General features: G+C 35.0%; 3 protein-coding genes across 4 annotated transcripts in view; 2 read left to right on the top strand and 1 right to left on the bottom strand.

Annotated features, from left to right (window-relative positions):
* The window catches only part of LOC127873085 (uncharacterized), a 309,934-nt gene that overhangs the window by 230,384 nt on the left and 58,451 nt on the right, over positions 1–21,099 (top strand). The gene's annotated exons all lie outside the window — the stretch shown is intronic.
* LOC127873077 (galactose mutarotase-like) overlaps positions 1–21,099 on the bottom strand; it is a 320,608-nt gene that overhangs the window by 278,832 nt on the left and 20,677 nt on the right. The gene's annotated exons all lie outside the window — the stretch shown is intronic.
* LOC127873078 (uncharacterized) lies at positions 13,941–20,827 on the top strand. 2 transcript variants are annotated; one of them, XM_052416677.1, is made up of 9 exons: positions 13,941–14,130; positions 16,054–16,098; positions 16,620–16,633; positions 17,065–17,475; positions 17,906–18,059; positions 18,493–18,705; positions 18,910–19,004; positions 19,314–19,439; positions 19,769–20,827. In XM_052416677.1, exons 3-9 carry the CDS (start codon positions 16,625–16,627, stop codon positions 19,832–19,834), a joined length of 1,074 nt encoding a protein of 357 aa, XP_052272637.1. In that variant the 5' UTR covers positions 13,941–14,130; positions 16,054–16,098; positions 16,620–16,624; the 3' UTR covers positions 19,835–20,827. The 2 variants fall into 2 exon arrangements, with proteins under 2 accessions (XP_052272637.1, XP_052272639.1); XM_052416679.1 differs by lacking the exon at positions 13,941–14,130 and adding an exon at positions 14,209–14,282.

Raw genomic sequence — 21,099 nt, 5'->3', positions numbered from 1 at the left:
TCATCTGCCCAAAATTCAGTCGTCATCTGATAATAATGAGTCGTGTTCTGAGAAAACTGGGCATAATGCATGTGCGTAAAGTGTCGTCCCAGATTAGCCTGTGATGTCCGCACAGGCTAATCTGGGACGACTCTTCCCGCCTAAATTGGAATTTTGCTTAGAAGAGACTTCATTTAAACGAAAAATGTCATAAAAGCGGAAAGTGTCGTCCCTGATTAACCTGTGCGGACTGCAAAGGCTAATCTGGGACGACACTTTACACACAAGCATTATGCCCAGTTTTCTCAGAACGCGACTCTAACGATCAAGTCTACGTGATGAAATATTTTGACTTTTAAAAGACACAAACTGGAACTTGTGATTAATGTTCAAGAGTCTGAAATTCCTTTAAGCAAACAGCGCAGACCCTGATGAGACGCCGCATCTGGGTCTACGCTGTTTGCCAAGGCCTTTTGTCTAGACGCTAGGCATAAATGGGTTAATGTTCAAGAGCCTGTCTTACGAATCACATTCAAACCATGAATTTCACTTTCAGACTAGAGGAGGAGGTTTTGAAGACGTTGTTTAAGTGGTGCACGCATGCACACTTAAACCACTTGTTAATAACTAGGAGTGTTCTCCTTAACAAGGAAGATTTTAGGTTGGTAAGTCTATTCATAATTAGAAATGTTCATCTGGCACTGAGTGATTTCTGAAGGATATACTCAAGCTAACAATACCATTATTGTGACTATGTACTTGAAGAAGTATTTTTCGATGAAAACCCATCACGTTAAAGACGGTTTTCTAAATGATGCAAAGTGGACACCTAATATACAATTTTAAACAATCCCCACGCACAATATGCTATGCAAAGTATTAGTTATTGACTGACATTTATATTTTAGTCATCAACTACAGTGTATAAGAATACATCAATGTGCTTTGTTATCTCCTACTCCATACATGGCGGCATAGTGCTTGCATGCTACTAAATAGACAATTGTTATCATTATTTTTCAATGCTTGTCATACATCAATACAAGCAATTATTTCCTATTTGCCTTATTAAACTGACGTGCAGATACGTTTTGGTCAACCTAAATGAAATTATATGGATTTAAAGAGGTTTACAATTCAATTACAGTATCATTAAAAATCTTTAATAAAATCTCATTCTACCACCACCCGCAACCTGTTTTCTGTTGACAATAAAGGAAATCAGCGATAAATCATGTTAAACATTCTGCAATAAACCATGGGGTTATTCTGCAATACATCATGGGCAATCGTGATACATCAACTATCTCCGGAATCGTCCGTAAGAAGACTCTGCAATAAATCGTCATCTGATACAGAGTGACATCTGGGGTTATTCTGCAATAAATGATTGGCTCATCCTGCATCAAAGCCTATAAATGTTGCAAGTTTTTTTCCTTTTTAGAGAAAATAATGGGATCACCATTTAACATTGTCACACACATTTCACACTTTTTAACATGTCCAATAAATTTTTACAAAAAACAGCCGTTTTACATTGTTAAAAACTGCCTTTTTGCATTAAAAACTGTCAAAAACGGCCATTTTACTTTTTAAAAACCACAATTTGTGTTATTGATTTTTATTCTGATCTTGGAAATTGTTTTTCTTACTCATGTAACTTGCTATGTTTGTTTTAATTTAATTATACTCGTTTAGGAAACTGGTGAAACCGACGTAGTAACGTAAGCCTGGCCTAAAAACAAAACTATTGCATAACAAAATAAGTATATTATGCAGCAAAACTTGATGTTCTATGTAATAACATATATTTAAAAAAATCAGCACGGGAATCCAGATTTGTTTAAATCTGAAGTAACGGTAAAGAACTCAAAGCAACTTGTAAAGGTTAAACGGAAATATATTGATTACAATGCAGATCATTTGACGAACGTGAAAAACATGAGTAATGTACGGATGACCGAGAGCGAAAAAAGTGCTACAATTCAGAATCTACATATTTTGCATACTGTTTATAACTATAAATTTTGTTTAAATTGTGATCCAGTCGTCTGAACTTTGTTTTAAATGCATTTTCACGAAATGCACGAAAGGTTTAAACATTGTAAATATTCGTGATTTGTAGGAAATACTGAAAATGAGACAGCAAAATTTATGACAAAGGCTTTAAACACAGAGAAAAATATGCTTACAATTCATACAAGATTAATGAAAGTCAATGCATACCTAATGTTTCCAACCAACGACAACACAGAGGCAAACATGTTAAAAAAAATTCATAGAAATTATTAGTAAGTCTGTCAATATTTATAGATGATGTATGTTGTGTGCTGTTGTAGTTTTGTTTAAAAAATGTCCACACCATGAGAATATCATCATATTGCCTTAGTTTAATAAAGTTATAACGCAACTGTTTAACATGCTTTTCATATACTTATGCATTTAACCTGTTCCATGGTCGGGCTGTCGGCGACTAAACCGGCTCTCCCACTATGGTATCACGATAATTCGGACTCCTTGGTTACGAGGGTATCTGGGTAACCGAGCAGCACGAAGAATAAGAGCTGACAAGGGGCGGATGAACACATAGACGTTTCAACGGCCAACCCAGGGGCAGTTGAAATGGAAGTCACCTTTACGGGAAAGTAAGACATTCTTGCTCTGCCACTAGTCAAGGGGAGCACCTTAGATAATGCGAGTACCCATTCAGTCGTCCTGCCAGGGTTACGGTCCTGCAACCTCCCATGTCAGGTTTTGGTTAATAAAAGGCTAAGGAAGTCAACCCCTACTTCAAATCCGGAGCCAGAGTCTCTAAGGCGGTTTGACCTTGTCAAACAATTCACTCCGGTAACTCCTGCGACGTTGTTGGTGCCAAGATGAATTGTCTTCCCCTTTCCCTTCGACTTACCAGCTTGCGTGGAGAGGGGGGACTGCTGCATGGGCTACAGCTGTACTCCATACCACTCTGTCCAGTCTTGCGCCCTGGAGAGGTCACTCCAGCTTCGCTGCATAGCGTCGACAAAACACGGGGAGCAGCAGTTACATGTTATAAGCCATCCGCTCCATTTGCGTGAGATTGGCGCCAGGTGCCGCTTCCGACGGTGGGAGAAATCACCATATATAATTGGACAGCTACCGCCCCCACCCCTTATGCAGGGTAGCCCCCAGTCAGTTAGGTGCTGTCCCACCACAGTCCGCCAACCTTGCTGGGTGCATACAGGCTCTGGGTACTCAAATACCTGACACGTGGATTGCGATTAGTGCACAATGCAATACAATTTACAACAAAAATGTTAACTCATTCCATTAAACTGGACACCTGGAATGTAAGAACACTGACTCCATTATCGAATGACCTCCCGATTGAAATAGTTTTATATTATGTTATTGTGTTATGTATTATGGGTCGGATGCCTTGATTTACTTAATAAACTGTGCTGTTCTGTTCTATCAGTGATTCACGAAAGACATCGGTTATCAACTATGAACGTGTGAGAGTCCAGGTCGACATCGCTACACTGCAGGAGACGCGGCTTGCTGATTCTGGAAACCTAAGAGAAAATTACTTTTCTTTCTTCTGGCAAGGGAAGAGTGCTGAGGACACCAGAGAGTATGATGTCGGTTTTGTTGTCATGAATTCTCTGCTAGGGATGATAGAAACATGCCAACAAAGAACGAAAAGACTCCGTCTCCAAACCACATATAAGTCAGACAATCTGATCAGTATACATGCACCAACACTCAGTTCCACCAAGGATTCCAAGCACGAGTGCTACAGCCATCAACACTCGCTTATCAACATGATTTCCCAAGAAGTTTACCTGGCACTGCTGGGTGACCTAAATGCTAGAGCAGGCACCGAATACAACTCTTGGTCCCCATGTCTTAGAAAATTTGGAGTTGGAAAGATGAATTAGAATGTGCAGCGACTCCTGGGGCTATGCTCATACCATCACCTCAGCATCACCAACTCCGTCTTCCAGACCAAACCGAAGCATTAAGTATCTTAGAGAAACCGTCGTTCCAAACACTGACACCAGCTTGACCTGATCGTTACCAGGCGATCTGTGTCCTCCTTGCCCGCACCATCCAAAGTGCTGAATGAGACACTGACCACTCGCTGGCTGCAAGATGAGGCTAAAGCCATAGAAGGTTCATCGCTACGGGCCTGAGGGCGAACCTCGTATTGATGTGAGCAAGACCGCCTTCCCTGACAAGGTGGTGCAGTTTACCCAAGCCCTTTCAGAGGTATTCCACATAGAGCCTCCTAATGGCACAGCCGAAGAGCTATGGGATCACATCAGCGACAGTACACAACACTTCCATGAAAGTCTTCGGAAAGAGGCAGACCAAAAGAGCAATTGTTTTTAGGCCCACTGGTCTATACCGGTATATACGCCAGCAAAACTTAGAACGTGTGTACACTCGTCCTAGGAAAAAAGACTAAGCGCGCTCCGTTTTCGCTGTCTCCGACGCGTACATGGAATGTCATGGAGCGACCGCCTGACCAATAACGATATGCATCGGATTGAAAACCGCCGAATCTACAAGGACGTAATGTACGGTGAGCTTGCTACAGGCAAGAGAGTATCTGGTCGGCCACGTCTCCGTTACTTGACGTCTACCAGCGCAACATGAAAGCTATTGACGTAAATTCTTGTTTTCCGTTCAAAGAAAATATACTTTGCAATAATTGAGGAACTAAACATGAAAATATCATTGAGTCATGGAATCATGCAGCTGTTTCTTTAGACTTGAAGCATAATGTTCGTCTTTTTTTATGTTACGTAACGTTTTAAAATGCAATTTTTAAGAGGCGTTATAATATCACTGGAAGATAACTATTTTGCTAGTATTTACCTAATCTTGAGCGCTATTTCCGGAACATTTAATATGTTGATTAAGTACTTATTAATTAAGCACATTTATTAATATTATGAAAGTTCATTTTTCTCTTCAAGCGCAAAACTGTAAGGTATAAGATGTTTGGTTATAAATCTTGTTTTAGAGCTAAACTCCCTTGACAAATCTCCGTGATTTGTTGAATGTAATAGTAGTCACGTGACAAACCAGGTTGTATTAAATGTTGTGACGTCATATATACGTGACGTCACAACTTCCTTCTTAACTTGTACAATATTTACAATTTTACAATATTTTTGCAATATTTTTACAATTTTTTTACAATAAGTTTACAATTGTTAAATTTAATATTTTTTTACTCTCGAACTAATTAGAATAAATTATAATACACCTTACCAATCCACAAGGCCCGCAAGAAGCCACACTGACGAAAATTAGTGATTTATTATAATGAAAGGGAGAGAAATACGCGAAAAAAAAGCCATTGATAAGTTATCTCTACATGACAACAGCGCAGCGCCATTCGTTTTTATGCCCCCGAAGGTGGGCATATAGTGATCGCACTGTCCGTCCGTCTGTCCGTCCGTCTGTCTGTCCGTCACACTTTTTTTTAAATGCTCATAACGTCTATGTCGCTTCAGATGTAACCTTTATATTTGGTATGCATGTGTATATGGACAAGGCCTTTCCATACGCACACAAATGTTTACCCCTTTCTCCTTGAACTTCAACTTAGGGTCCGCGTTTAGGTTTCGAAATATGCGTTAAGGTTTCGAAAAATGCTCATAACTTCTATGTCGCTTCAGTTGTAACCTATATATTTGGTATGCATGTGTATATGGACAAGGCCTTTCCATACGCACACACATTTTTACCCCTTTCACCTTGAAGTTCAACTTAGGGTCTGCGTTTAGGTTTCGAAATATGCGTTTAGGTTTCGAAAAATGCTCATAACTTCTATGTCGCTTCAGATGTAACCTTCATATTTGGTATGCATGTGTATAATACGGAATACCGTTAGGACCTTCGTGGTTGCACATTAAATCCAGAGGGCGAGAATGCGAGATCGCGAGAGTACGATGACGAAAATGCGACAATACGATGACGACAGTGCGACAATACGATGGCGAGAATGCGAGAACGCGATAGTACGATGACAATGCGACCACAATGGCCCTAACGATATTCCGTAGTATATGGACAAGGCCTTTCCTTACGCATACAAATCTTTTACATTGACCGTGAACTTAGGGTTCGCGTTTAGGTTTTGAAATCTGCGTTTAGGTTTCAAAAAAAGCGTTTTTCGGGGGCATATAACATCCTATAGTGACAGCTCTTGTTTGTTTACCGTTTTATCAAATCAAGAACGATAAAGGGGACCAAACACTTCGTTTCATTTTTGAAACATTGATTTTCTTAGAATAAAGAATGAAATGAAATTAGAACAGGGAAATAAGAAATGTGTTTTGTTTATTAATAAGCGCAACCGAAACAGATATAATGAAGTCCATTTTTGTGTTTCGGTGAAAAGGAAATCGTAGTATGAACTAATAATAGTTGATGTCTGTGTTTCGTTTTGTCGAATGCAATACGAAAAACGAAGGGACGGTAATATACACGGACCTTCCGATCATGTTACCTTAACTATCCCTGGACGTCTAAATTAAAAGAATTTGGAAGCAAAAATGATGCTACTGAACTTCATTCTCGCGCTTTACCCGAGTACAGGCGGTGAAAATTGTGGCCAGGGGGACAAAGTCTAAAAGAAGGCTGTAAAGGTCATATAATGAGCACTAGGAGTGAACATGAAGATATGAAGGCTTCCTGACAGCACATTTATACAGAAGAGTTAAGCCACTATATATTTTATCGTATAAAATGTAATACTGAGTATTTGCATATAGCTCCACACTATGAAAACAAGTTTGGATTGTCCCTTCGAATGTGATGCAGACTGTTCATTACAGAGAAAAATTACGATAATATGGCTCTTAGTTCTTGATGATGCTTATCACCTCAAATCTTAAAAACAATAAGTTATTTAATTAACATTTGTATTTACTTTATTTAATCGTGCCTGTGTTTTGTTGATTATTGCTTCTGAGCTAACTAGGAGGATTTGCATGCCTTTCAATCGGTTTAAACCCAAAGGCTTTGCATTTACAGTTTAAAGATAAATGTCAGCTTTAATAATTGTTGTGTTATGACGTGTTGTATTGCATTGTATTGTATGTATCATATGTATTGTATGTATTGTATGTATGTATTGTATATATTGTATGTCTTGTATGTATTGTATTGTATGTATTGTATGTATTGTATTGTATGTATTGTATTGTATCGTATTGTATGTATAGTATGTATTTTATGAATCGTATGCATTGTATGTATTGTATGTATGTATGTATTGTATTGTATGGTATTGCATGGTTTGCATTGTATGTATTGTATTGTATGTATTGTATGGCATTTCATGGTTTGTATTGTATGTATTGTATTGTATGGTATTGCATGGTTTGTATTGTATGTATTATATTGTATATATTGTATGTATTATATTGTATGTATTGTATGTATTGTATTGCATGCATTGTATTGTATGCATTGTATGTATTGTATGTATTGTATTGTATGTATAGTATGTATTGTATCGTATTGTATGTATTTTATGTATCGTATGCATTGTATGTATTGTATGTATGTATTGTATGTATTGTATTGTATCGTATTGCATGGTTTGTATTGTATGTATTGTATGTATTGTATTGTATGGTATGTATTATATTGTATGTATTGTACTGTATTGTATTGATATGTATTGTATTGATATGTATTGTATTGAAATGTATGTATGGTATTGTACTGTATTGTATGCATAGTACTGTATTGTTCTGTATTGCTTTACCAACTGGTAACTTGACTAAAATAAATGTCCAGTGGGTGTAACTAAGAAATTCTCTCATGATAAGGTTTCCGGAGTTTCATTATTCCTGTATGATGCGGTTTTATATCTTCAAAAACTAGAATATCATTTCAATTTAAGTTCGTATTAAAACATGAATGTTTCTCAAACCACATTTGAATCGCATCTTTTGTATAAAGGCTAATTAAAAGATGATACTTGTAAAAGTGCGGAATACCGTTAGGTTCATCATGGATACACATTAAAATCCAGAGGGCGAGAATGTGAGAACGCGATAGTACGATGGCGACAATGCGACAATACGATGACGACAGTTCGACAATACGATGGCGACCATGCGATAGTACGATGGCGAAAATGCAAGAACGCGATAGTACGATGACGACAATGCGACAGTGCGATGACGACAGTGCGACAATACGATGGCGACACTGCGATAGTACGATGGCGACAATGCGATAGTGCAATAATACGATGACGACAGTGCGACAATACGATGACGACAGTGTGACAATAAGATGGCGACTGTGCGATAGTACGATGGCGACAATGCGAGAACGCGATAGTACGATGGTGTCAATGCGACAATACGATGACGACAGTACGACAATACGATGGCGACAATGCGATGATATAATGGCGACAGTACGATATGACTATCGCATTGTCGCCATCGTACTTTCGCACTGTCGCCATCGTATTTTCGCACTGTCGTCGCATTCTCGCCCTCTGGATTTTAATGAGTAACCACGATTGCCCTAACGGTATTCCGTATAAAAGCATACTGAAAACAAGGTTCTTATTAGAACTACAATAAGATTGGTATCCATGTTGGAAAAACCAACGCGTAATATATTTTTTATAAATAGTAATAGCTAATAGGACATATTCAGTTTAACGAAGGCTTTAATGAAGCATTTTAGTCCTATGTGATGTTACGTTTTTGATTTTGCTTATTTTAAAATAATTATACACCATATCATTGTAGGACAATAGACCCCAGCATAACAACTTATTCCTGATATGCACTTCGATTACATGGAGACTAATTATGTTTTGTGAAATCTTGTAAACTTGAAGGGATGTAGCTGCAGTTGTATTAAGTTCATTTCATTGTACTTCAGAAAATTATAATAGCGTTTCACTAGTTAATAGGAACCAATGATGTTATTAATTCGAAATTAATTTAAATTGATGCTGTCTTTGATTGTTTAATAATTGAATTGTTGTAAGGCATGTCTTTAATCTTGTTGAAACCCCCGTTGTTTCGTATTGACTTATTGCGGTGACCTCAGCAAAAATTCTGTTTTTTTTATGTTAAATGTGTTCTCTTGTGTTTTGTTTTGTTTTGAATGTACGAATAATATATCCCCCATTTTTTAAACAGCCAGCAATCAATAGAACACTTTATACAAATATTCTTGAATAAATCGATTATTTCCTAAGAAAAACAACAATTTTATAGGTAAATGTCAAGTGGTAACGTATACACTCGAATACACTTTAACATGAATGCCGTGATAAGCAGACATCGAAATATAACGCATGATATTGCAGGAACAGTGCTCTTATTATTCGGATGCAATAATTGCAAGCCAAGAAACAAGTCTTGTTGATATACGATTTTAAGATGTGGACCCAGATCGAAAATTGTTAGTTAATAAGGAAAACAGTGTATACATTTGTATATCAATGTTAAATCGTCACCCGAATGTTATTTTATAATTGTTTATCTTTTTATGACTTGGTGCGATTAAAAACAACTACTACGATTATACTGAAAAGAATTTTAATAATGTCAAGTTTATGAATCAGGTATCGGTGAACAATCATCAATCGGTGTTCGACACTAACGGGAGTCCGGTGGTCCGAGACTCGTGGGAATGAGACTCGGACTCCTTGTTTTGGTGTCAAAGATGTCCTTCGGACTCCTTCAAATCATCTTTGAATTATAAAAAAATCTCTTCGTTTTGCAAAATCAGAATGTCTGTTAAAAATATCTTACTCAGAAATAGTCATTGTCGAACACTGTCTATAAAAACCTTAAGTTGCATGTTTTTATTGTCACATTAAAATTTTAATATTTTCATATTCACCTTCTACATACTGCAGAAGGAAGTTTTTAATACCAAGTCATAACCGCACACTTCAACCACTGCTTGAAAACTGTCAGAGTTCCTCTTAACAAGGAAGATTATAGACAGCTGGTCTATTGATAGTGAGAAGTGTTCAATCAAAAACTAAGTGATTTCGGAAGCATATACAAAACCAGAACAATACCATCATTGTGACTATGCACTTGAATAGCATTTTTCATTTATCACATGAAAACCCCTGTCTGGTCTACACGCTTGTTTTCAGAAGATGCATTGTTTATACTTATAATTGTATATAATGATGAAACAACTTTTATTGTCAATTGTATAGACAATCCCAGAATCGATTAATTGACCGCCGCCATATTGGCTATCACGTGACCCCCGCCGCCATCTTGGTACTGAAGAATTTGACAGATCACAGCGTTCTACATGGGTGACATGTTACCTGTCAAATTCTTCACGTAATGTTTAAGGCCGAATTTCTGTATTTTTTAACATAAATACTTTCAGCTGTGCCGTTTGCTTTAAACACAATTATTTCTTTATTGAATTTTATTTTGATTATAAAGATTATTTCCGCATATAAAGTCTGAAGTAAACTTTATAATTTTTAAAGTTAATATTTCCGGAGATGTTAATTAGCGAAATTTTTTAAGACTTATTACCGAGATATACAATGTCTTTGAAAATCAGATATCTGCCTTTGATTAAAACATTATATTTATAAAAAATGTATATAGTTCCAGATATAATCATTAAAAAAATGTATATGATTCAATACCGAGACAGCCTTTTTATTGAATAGTACATATTTTTGTTTTTTAAAAGATTTATTAATTCTTTTATAATATTTCTTATTGAAGTATCATTTTTAAGGTAATTTAAAAGCTCTAGCCGAAATAAAATTGGTGACTAAAACTTAAATCTGTAAGATTTCATGTAGTGGCAAACTTTTTTTATTAAAAAGTATATGGTTTAGTATAATTTTTTTTTTTATTAATATATTTTAAAAATCGCTTTCAGACAAAAAACTATAGCCGGAAAACATTTTTGTGATTTTAAAAGTACTAGTCCAGGGACATTGATATGCGAAAATGTGTAAATGTCAGAACATGGCAGTTTTTTAATTGAAAAGTGAATATCTGCTTTTGCTTAAAACTTTATTTTTATTTTATCATTTAAATACCATTCAAATGTTAGAATCGAAGTCTGTAGCCTGAACAAACTGTGTTGGTCTTGTTCTAAATATTTACTTAATTGTTTGCTTGCTTTATTTAATTTCTTAATACAATCTAAATTTACGATAAAAATGCTCAACATGACACATATGTAGTCATACGTTAACTTAAATAGTCCCAATATGTTCGCTACATTCCGTCAACGTATTAATTTCTTTCTTAAATGTTCACTATACAGTTAAGATTTAAAATGAACTATTAAAACACGAACGAAGTGATGTTTTTCTTCGGTAATAACGGATTGTCAATTTAATAAAATTAATTAATGGTATAAGAAACACCATCTGCGATTGAGGAACGTAAGCATTCCCTCAGTGGGAGACGATGTCCCAATGGTGGATTAAAAGTGACAATAAAGGCCAAATTCATGCTGAGTTTTATCAGAGTCGTAGATCTTCGCTATGGTTTTATGACCCTTAAATAATTAAGATGGACCTGATACAACTATTTATTTAAAAAATACGAACTGTACTATAATTTCTGTATCGATAACAGAAACCATCTAAATCTTCAAATATATTTAAGAAATTCGCGTCACTTCGATTCATTTTTCAGGAAAGCTATACAAACATATAGGTCCCGGCATTGTTCTTCAGTACCAAGATGGCGGCGGTAGGGGCGGTAATTCGGAAGTAATCGATTTCTGGGATTGTCTATAGTTTATGTAAGCAAAAAAATGAAATCCCATTAACCAGTTTTATTGAAACGACTTGGAACGCAAAGGACCCCGATCTGTTCACAAATTTTTTAAATAAAAACCCTGTTCACAGTGCTCTGTCATATCTTACAAAGATGTACCTAGCAAGAGTCATTATAAGATCTAATGAGCACAACTTACTAACAGTGAGCTTTTGTGATTACATTTTGCACATTTTTAATAAACGTTCCTACATGGTCCGTATCAAAATATAAATTGTTAACACTAGAGATTATATCTATTTCCAATTTATATTAAACTTTGTAAGAAGATTGGTCTAAATGACAATTGGGTAAATTACAAAACTGCATTAACAAACTTGGTTACCATGTAAAATTAAATGAAACATTTCTTAACATTCTCGAAGTAACATGTTTACCAAATCATCATTAAACTTGCTACGAACGCTTTTTAAATGGTATATCAGCCGAGTTTGAAAAGGGTTCAGGTCTACTGAAAAATAAAAGTACCAGTGGGCTTAGACGTGTTTTCTTCATGCGGGTGAAACTTTGAACAATCTAGAAGTCAAATGTTCTGTTAAATCATCATGAAACAATCAGAACTATTGTACTCCTGATATTTCAACTGAATACGAAAGTGATTCTATCCGTTCCAAAATACGACTTAAGGTGAAAGTAGTTAAGGGAGGGATTATTTAGAAGTCACTCTTGTTAATCGTTCTGTTCGACCGAAGTTTTTAAAGTTTTTTTTTTAAATAACCTGGGGTGAAAATTTGCCCCTCTTTGAGGGTTACTTGCTTTATATGTATGGGGCAAACACTTAAAACATGGCTTCTCTGAAACCGCAAGGCCAAGAAGTTTGGTTTTTAGCATTTTATTGTGGTCCTCTACCATTTTTTTTTAAATATCGTCCCTCGGGTAAGAACCGGCCACGCTAAATGATGAATATTATAATACTTACATATTTAAAAAGTTTTCTCTCGTTAGGGCAGGGATTTATTTGCTGTTTATCATCGTATACTGGCCCTGTAATAACTTTGTTAAAATCATCTCGCTTGGTTTAAAATTGACCCAGCCCTATGGTGTACTTGTTTAATTATATGCATTACTGCACACTTTGAAAATCTTTTTTCCTTGTCGCAATGCTTGCGGTAGCAATAAGAAAAACTCTCGAACTGTGAATCAACCCAATCTTTGTCGTTTTTTTACTATGACATTTTCGATTGTAAAACTAGCTTTTGCTGAACAGTCTATAATCACTATAAACTTCATCACAATACCCGTTATACCATATCAAGACACGAATAATATTCACAAGCAATTTAATTGTATCAAATGTACGTGAAAAAATATGAACATCTTCTTATCATTACCCAATATTACAAGAAATGGCGGCCATCTTGGATTTCTCAGCTCGCCACGATTTACGCCAATTTATGCCGGTGGTCTGAAAAACGTCAAGGTATGCCGATCATTTTGGTATATGACAAGGCTTGTTGCAATATGGTGTCCAGGTCCCTGTTTCTAAAAGCGCTGAATGTTACCCTACCAGTAATTGTTTACACAATGCGTTTAACGGTCCCAAGGCACTGAGGATGGGATCGACTGTGAATCAGTTGTGCGTAAAAAAACAAGTCACTATCAATCAATAATTTCAGGGGCTTTGTCGCGGTTAGTTTGCTTGTTATATTATGTTAACTATTATAGGGAACATGTATACAGCAATGGGCTGTAACAACAAATCCCGAAGCTAAACAAGCAAGCATATATAAATGCATGATTGAAAATTATATTTTTTTAAATTACAATAATAAGCTTCAATATAACTGGCATGCGTAAAATAATTTTGCAATCTGAGATAACAAATGACAACAAAGATTGAACAGCAGTCACGTTGGACTTCGATCTGAAACCAAACGAGAAAGAGGATTTAACAATTTATGGTTAAGATGTGTCATAAACCGAAAAAATACGGTATAAAAAGTGTCATATTTTTGGACTTCCTGAAGTATGGTCGGACTCAAAAATTTCAGAAAAAGGGAGTCCAAAGGACTCCTTACTCAGAATAGTTAGTGTCGAACACTGAATAAAGACTGAATATAAAGGGAATGTAATCCGGAAGATATTCAACCGAAACCATGAAGGAGTTGTATACCTTGCTGTTTTATATTACGTTGAACAATATGAAAACGAAAGTGAAAAAGAAAAGTGAAAATAACCTCTCTCTTAGTCATGAAACTGCGTCGAAAATCTGTTTTTTTTCCGGATTTCCCAGTATTTCAAAAGCACACAGTTTCAGTTTCAATGTTTATCTGATGCTATAGTATAATGCTCAGCCGTACGAGCTTTGGAATAATATTACAGAAATAAGGTAAATTTTACATCTGAATGTGCTTTTGTGTAGTGCAATCTATGGATATTAATTTATTAATATACGAATAAACATAAACAAAAAGCATAATGTAATTTTCTAAAAACAAACACGATTACTTTCCTCTTGTTGGTATGAAATACAATTTCAAAGTAAGGCGCTTCATAATGTTTATTCGTGATATTTAAATTTGCACAGCTCAATACATTAAACGTTGCTTGCTACCGTTGTTTGTGAATGTGAATGTCTAGGTAATCCACTGTATTGTTAAAATGATACAATCAATATAAAACTCATAGCTGTTTCATTCTATACATAGATGGTGACGTCACTACGTTATTGTCACCTCTATACTAAGACACATCACACACCTCCATTTGCAGGCATTTATGACTACGACACAAAGAAGTCCGCGGATGAATGAAGAATTTGTTTTAATAGTAAACATTATTGTTATGATTTAAAATTTAAGTGTTATTTTGTTCAGTCTTATGGTCTAATGTTAGTATCAATTAAAATTTTCGTTAGTTTTCAACAATGTTGCTCTTTATTCATTTTTTTAAACTGTACTTTCACTTTCGGTTATAACAACATGGATACTTTATTGACGAAAGTTTGCAATTAAATAGCGTTTTCAAAACCACTTAAAGAGTTTCAGAAGGGGTGTCTGATGCATGTTTTGAATAGACACGATGCCGTGGCTATATTGTCGACTGGGTGTTGGAAAAGTTTGATATTTCAAGTGGCTCCATTTGCATTGAAAGAGAAGTTCAACTTCAAGTTGACTTGTTCAGTTTGTTTAATTTTGACACCCTTAAACAGTATCATGATGGACCAAATCAATGCATTGAGCAAACAAGGAATAAGTGCGTGTTGGCTTGACTATAACTGTCAAAGTGGTCAGATGACAGCAAGTATTGAAGGCAGTTCTGCGCAAATTAACAGAAATATTATGCATGTGGGAAAATATGGATACATGAGTAAAAGCACAAAGCTTTGAAGTTTTTTGATGGTTGTTTTTAGGGAAGCCTCTAACAAATGTAACCAATTAAATAGATATAATTATAATTGTTTTTATAAGTGCCTTAATGGCTTATAGAAATTTTTCTTTAAATAATTGAGATCATTGAAAAATTGTCAGTAAGACCGGTGTGTACACAATGTAGCTGTTTATCAATGTTGATAACAGGGGTATTGTGTTTCCGTCTCGCCCACTGCCGAGTCACACACACATGTTCTCTTTCGTATTATTTTATTGTTTGATTATTAGATTGAACATTCTGACAGTGGTTGAACAGTCTGAACGAAGTTCATCTCTATTGTCACGTTTTATGCATTATTTCTTTTTTTATAACCTTCGTGGAAACAACGAATATGTTTTAATATAATGTTAAGTGGTACATAGGCCTATTTGTACTTCGAAAAATCTGATATGTGCAAAGATTAATATATAAACATGTTTATTTATAGATCTGTTGTATGTGTGAATATATTGATAATGTGAACATGTCAAGTATAAGCATACTTCGACGGTTGTACAAAGTCCTTATCCAAGAAGACACTGCCATCCAAGTCATGTCTAATGTTAATACTCCACAACATGTACGATATTGTACATTTGCTCATGATATATATTACATGTATATTATTGGAATGTGCGCACTTGTGTATAATGACCAGACACTTGTTAACAGGAATATAAACCGTCTTTATTTCGCTGAGTATATCAAAATGTTGTGGTTGCATTAAATCATTAATTGAAAATGTATAATACCACATTAAAAATATAATAAACTATTGAGAAAACCTGCATCAAGGGCACTACACAGTCTAGTTTAGTGTATTTATGACATACCATTCTGAAATCTAGGCTTTGAAGGTCGCCATCACTACACTTTTGACTTTATGACCTTTTTATTGTAGACATTGTCTTTTAGAAACCATAACAGCAGCGAGCCAGCACTACAGGTTAGGAATTATCATTTTGAATAAACTCAACTTGCGCGCGTTATGCTTGCGTGGTTTCATTTTCATCCAATCTCTATAGATTAAGTTTGAAATAATTCGGAAGCAAATTCATCGTTTGATAATTGCAATAATGATTAACACGATAACAGGGTATATTCTAAATACATGTATCATCGATGTTTCTTGTCTCTATGATGCTCTAGAATAACATGATAAATTATGTGTTTTTTTCAAGGGCAACTTTGCCGTCTTACAGCTATTCAAGTTATAATGCTGATGTTCAAAAGCAATTCACTGTTCACATGGGGCAAGCGTGTAGGAATATATTTTAGATTTTAACAAAACGATTATTTATTACTAAAGCGTTATTATTGGATAAATTTCAATGCGTTTTTGAACATCGACATTAAGAAACGATTCCTGCAATGTTATATTTTCAGGCTGTATTTGTGGACAAGGGCTAGAAATTTTATTTCTGTAAGATGTAATTTGTTGTACGTCTGTTATTTTTTCTTTTGCAGAAGAAATGGCACTGGTAAGTGTTGCTGGAATGTGGACCTTTGGTTTCTTGAGATAGGTTAAGTTTCTATTCTCGATGGTAAATACAAGGATTGAAACAAAAAGAAACATTCATCACACGTTTGATATTATGCACACTTAAGGTACCATCGAACATATTCGACGTTTTTAAGGAGTTTTTCAGAAGATTCGAAATATAAAACTTTTGTAATTTTTACCATTTGAATGATTTTGACCAAACCATTAAATATTTTATATATCTCTTAAAATAATTGTACATAGTGCATTTTAAATTCTTAAAACTTAGTGGAAGTAATTGTTAACAACTAAATGTGTACATTGCATCGTTGACATTCGTTCATTAATTAATAAAACAACAAAACAATTATGACACCATGTATATATTTGTATTCCCATTACTGTTATTCTTACATTTAATTAATTCAGCAACTGAATCAAATACCTGGGAATCTTCAGTCGATGTCACGAGAGTTATCTGGAGATGCGGATATTAAAAATGATGTCAATAAATTAGTAATTAGAGGGTCTAAATGCGTTCAGTCATTCGACCGCATGATGCGTTACGAATACCGAGAGGTATTCATACAAAAAGAATTGCTTTTTCAAGCAAATGATGCCGGAGAGGTCAATGTTCCAAAACTGACCAAGTCAGTATCTGACATGACCGCGGCACTTAAAGCTATACGGGATGATGTAATGTCTACACAAAGTGAAGTTCATTCAGATATCGAGAAATGCAGGGCGAGAGTGAGAGAAAAGCAAAACAATCTTCAACAGTTTGAGTACACTGTTTCGAGGATGGAGAGGGAAATACGTGAATTCGAATCGAACATCTTGGTAAGTCTAGTTTTTATCGATACCTTCTCCTATTTTAGTCACCATGCATTTCGCCTTTGGTTTTTATTTAGTAATGATTATTGGCACAAATTAAGCTTAGCATCTTTTCCAGTTTAATTAATATATAAAAATTATAACCGTAGAAATGCTATGTAGCTAAACGATGTATTAAATCTGTATTACCGTACAAAAGACTTAAATACTATGTCAACATTATCAACGCAGAAATGTCATGTAGCTAAACGATGTAATACATATTCATTACCGTACAAAAGACTTATTTGAAGTAAAATGAGAGTTGTGTTTTGTTATTTGTGTATAGCCTTTTAGAGCATATAGTATGGAGAGGTAGCGTTGTATGTCAGTAAGAAAATGGTGCACCGGTATATTAAGATGATTGTCAATAGTATACTGACATGTGTTTTTTTAGAGACTGGATGGCGAAATAAACGAGTTAGATGATAATGCTGGAAAGCTTGAAAGCAGAGCACGAGAAATTGATCGAGAAGCAGAAGAAAAGACTGGCTGGGGGATTGGTGGAATTGTCATGGCTGTAGCGGGTGTTATTCTTGCACCAGTTACATGTAAAATCTTGCGATTTTTTATGTTTCATGTTGTATATGGCATTATAGTGTTGTAATGTTTTTTAATATCAAGTCATTCAAAAAAGATATAAATATCATAACGGTTTTGTTGTAGTTATGTTTATGAATGCTTATGTTTTAGTTAGAAACTAATCCATGAATACCGATATATCATGAAAAAAATATTGTCTGTGTCGTTATTCTACTTTTATGAGTAGAATATAAGTTTACTCTTGTGTGTGTTTACAGTTGGTCTTAGTTTGTGTTTACAACTGGTCTTAGTTTGTGTTTACGGCTGGTCTTAGTTTGTGTTTACAACTGATCTTAGTTTGTGTTTACAACTGGTCTTAGTTTGTGTTTACGGCTGGTCTTAGTGTGTGTTTACAGCTGATCTTAGTTTGTGTTTACAGCTGGTCTTAGTTTGTGTTTACAGTTGGTCTTAGTTTGTCACTTACTGCGACTGGAGGAATTCTAGCCGGAGTGAACCTCAGCAATGCGGCGGACTGTCGAGATGGTGCACAGAGAGCTCGAAATAGTGCGTGGGAGAAACGTAATGAATCGTCCGGCCTTTCCTCGAGGAAAATAGAAATGCAAAACGAGATTAGAGAAAATAAATTGAATATAAGATCGACGAAGACAGAAATTGGTAAGCGGTGTATAGATAATTCTACGTTATTTGTTTTACAAAAAAACATTTGAAATAAAACCGTAGTGTTCAAATTGTTCGAGGTAAATTTAGCAATTTAAGTCAACAATAAGATACTCCGCCCGCGTAAAATAGTCCATCCCCGTAAAATAATCCGCCCCGTAAAATAACCCACCCCCGTAAAATAATATCCTAACATTTCAGAGACTATTGAATCAGACGAACGAACCCTCCAAAGAATGATAGGTCAGATGTACGAGTTTGTTACTGTGATTGACAATGTTCTGAATGTTTTCCAGGTATTGCATTTGTCCTTGTGGCGTATTTTATTAGCACAGAATAGATCAAACAATGACGAGAATAACAATTAAGTTAACTTTGTTGTTTTCTTTTCTTTTCATGCTCGTTAACTAACAACTATCATAATCAAGTTTTCGGACGCTCTAAATTTTTGGACTACTAGGCAAAATAATTACGTTTTGTGACTCAAATTTTTCGAAAACCCAGATTTTCCGTGATATAAATTGTCGCTGTAATATGTGAACATTCATGAGGTGCAAACCCTAAAACGAAATAGTGTCGTTGAATCTCTAACATTGTATGCACAGGAGGCTGAAACTACATTGAAAGATGTGCACGTGAATTCGGCTTCTTTTTCTGTCATGAAGAACGCCTTTATGCGAAACCCAACCAAAGCAGCGGATATGAGTCAGCGCCATCTTGCGCATTTGAAGGTATAAGCCGCGTTATGAGAAAAATGGGCTTAATGTATGTGCGTTAAAGTGTCACCTCAGATTAGCCTGTACAGTCCGCGCAGGCTAATCAGAGATGACACTTTGCGCACATGCATTAAGCCAAGTTTTATCAGAACGCGGCTAGTATGTTAAGATTTAAATACTTGTTTTCAATCATATAAATTGATGATCAGAACTTGAATCATAGTCGCCCAATTTGGAAATTAATGTGTGCGAAAGGATCTTGATTATTTTATATTGGACATTTCCAATTTATATTTAGCGCTGCAAACACATGTTCGGCATTAATGTGTATATCCTTATTGTAGGCAAAGTGGGAAGAAATGGAAACTATTCTCTCTCGGCACGGAATAAATCCAAGGATAGCATATTGATATCTTCGATAAATAAGAGACTTGTTTTATACTAAATGCGTGTAAGGTTTTGAATCATTGCCTCGTTTTAAAAGCGCTTAAGAAGTTAAGTGTTGAATGTTATACGCTTATTGTTTAGATTATTATTGTATATGTTTCTAAGCAGTTTATGTTAAAGGCAACATTGTTTGAATGTTTGTATACAGTTCTAATTTATATATCTCGTCAGCAGGCCTACTAATCAATATTTATATTTCTACTCGTATTTCGGAGTACCGGTATGTGTTCATCGCATTGAAGTTGAGACGTGAATATTGACATAGTGTTCTATTTTATGACCATTTTATGAATTATGCTTTTGTTAAATTTGTATGTGTGGTATGTGACGTGTAGTTTAATTATGTCATACATAGAACATACCTAGTATCTACAAACATTCACTGTTTAAAGCATTCCCAATGCTTTAAAATTCCCACCGATACATTAAAATCGTACCATCATAACATTAGTTAGCACTCATAATCGGGTCGTTTCCCTATCGTTTTCTTATATTCTTGCCAATAACACTAATCATTTTAGAACTGTCAGATACGGGATTATCAAGTATTTCCATTTATAGTTTAGCTATTGTTTGATCATTTCTTGTATTTGTAATCGTTAAATAAAATTGGTGTTGTAAAACAAATGATTATTTTTCAATATAATAAGTTGTGTTAATAATCAATTTATTTAAAGTAAATATCTTATATATCTTAGTATTAAGGAATATCTTAAAACAAATAGATAACGTTTACCTATAAGTTGAAGTTATTCAACTAAACTACATTATTCTGAACATTTGTCCATAATGATAGATCTGAAGTTTATTCATGTAAATGCATAAAAGTAATTACTGTCCAATTATTGCCCAATGATAATAAACACATAATTGTATTTGTATTGAGTGTATGGCAAGTTTCCATATACTTTATGTGCTTGAATATTTAATGTATTTGCAATAAACGTAAACAATCACATTTTGTCACATGACTATACCCTACAGTCTTAACAGCATTTGTTCATGCTGTACTGTACATACAGTTTCTAACATTTGTGACGATTAAGTGGTATTTAATTGAACAAAATAATGCTTTGCTATAACCTACATCATTATAACTGTATGGTTAAATTAAAACACAAGCATAGTTAAACAGAAAGGGTTTATTTGTTGTGTGACTAAAAACACTTGTACACATTTCTTTATACCACTATCTGTAAAAAATATTCTTGTCATATTGGATTTCTTG

This window comes from Dreissena polymorpha, chromosome 3 (genome assembly GCF_020536995.1).
Source record: "Dreissena polymorpha isolate Duluth1 chromosome 3, UMN_Dpol_1.0, whole genome shotgun sequence".
NCBI classification, from domain to species: Eukaryota; Metazoa; Mollusca; class Bivalvia; order Myida; family Dreissenidae; genus Dreissena; species Dreissena polymorpha.
Note: the sequence above shows the minus strand (reverse complement) of the source record. Positions and strands in the feature narration are given on the sequence as shown.

Bases quoted from the DNA above. Each gene is read 5' to 3' on its own strand.
- LOC127873078 (XM_052416677.1), top strand. The intron at 17,476-17,905 runs GTAAGTCTAGTT...GTGTTTTTTTAG, and splicing joins AATTCGAATCGAACATCTTG to AGACTGGATGGCGAAATAAA. The intron at 19,005-19,313 runs GTATTGCATTTG...TTGTATGCACAG, and splicing joins ATGTTCTGAATGTTTTCCAG to GAGGCTGAAACTACATTGAA.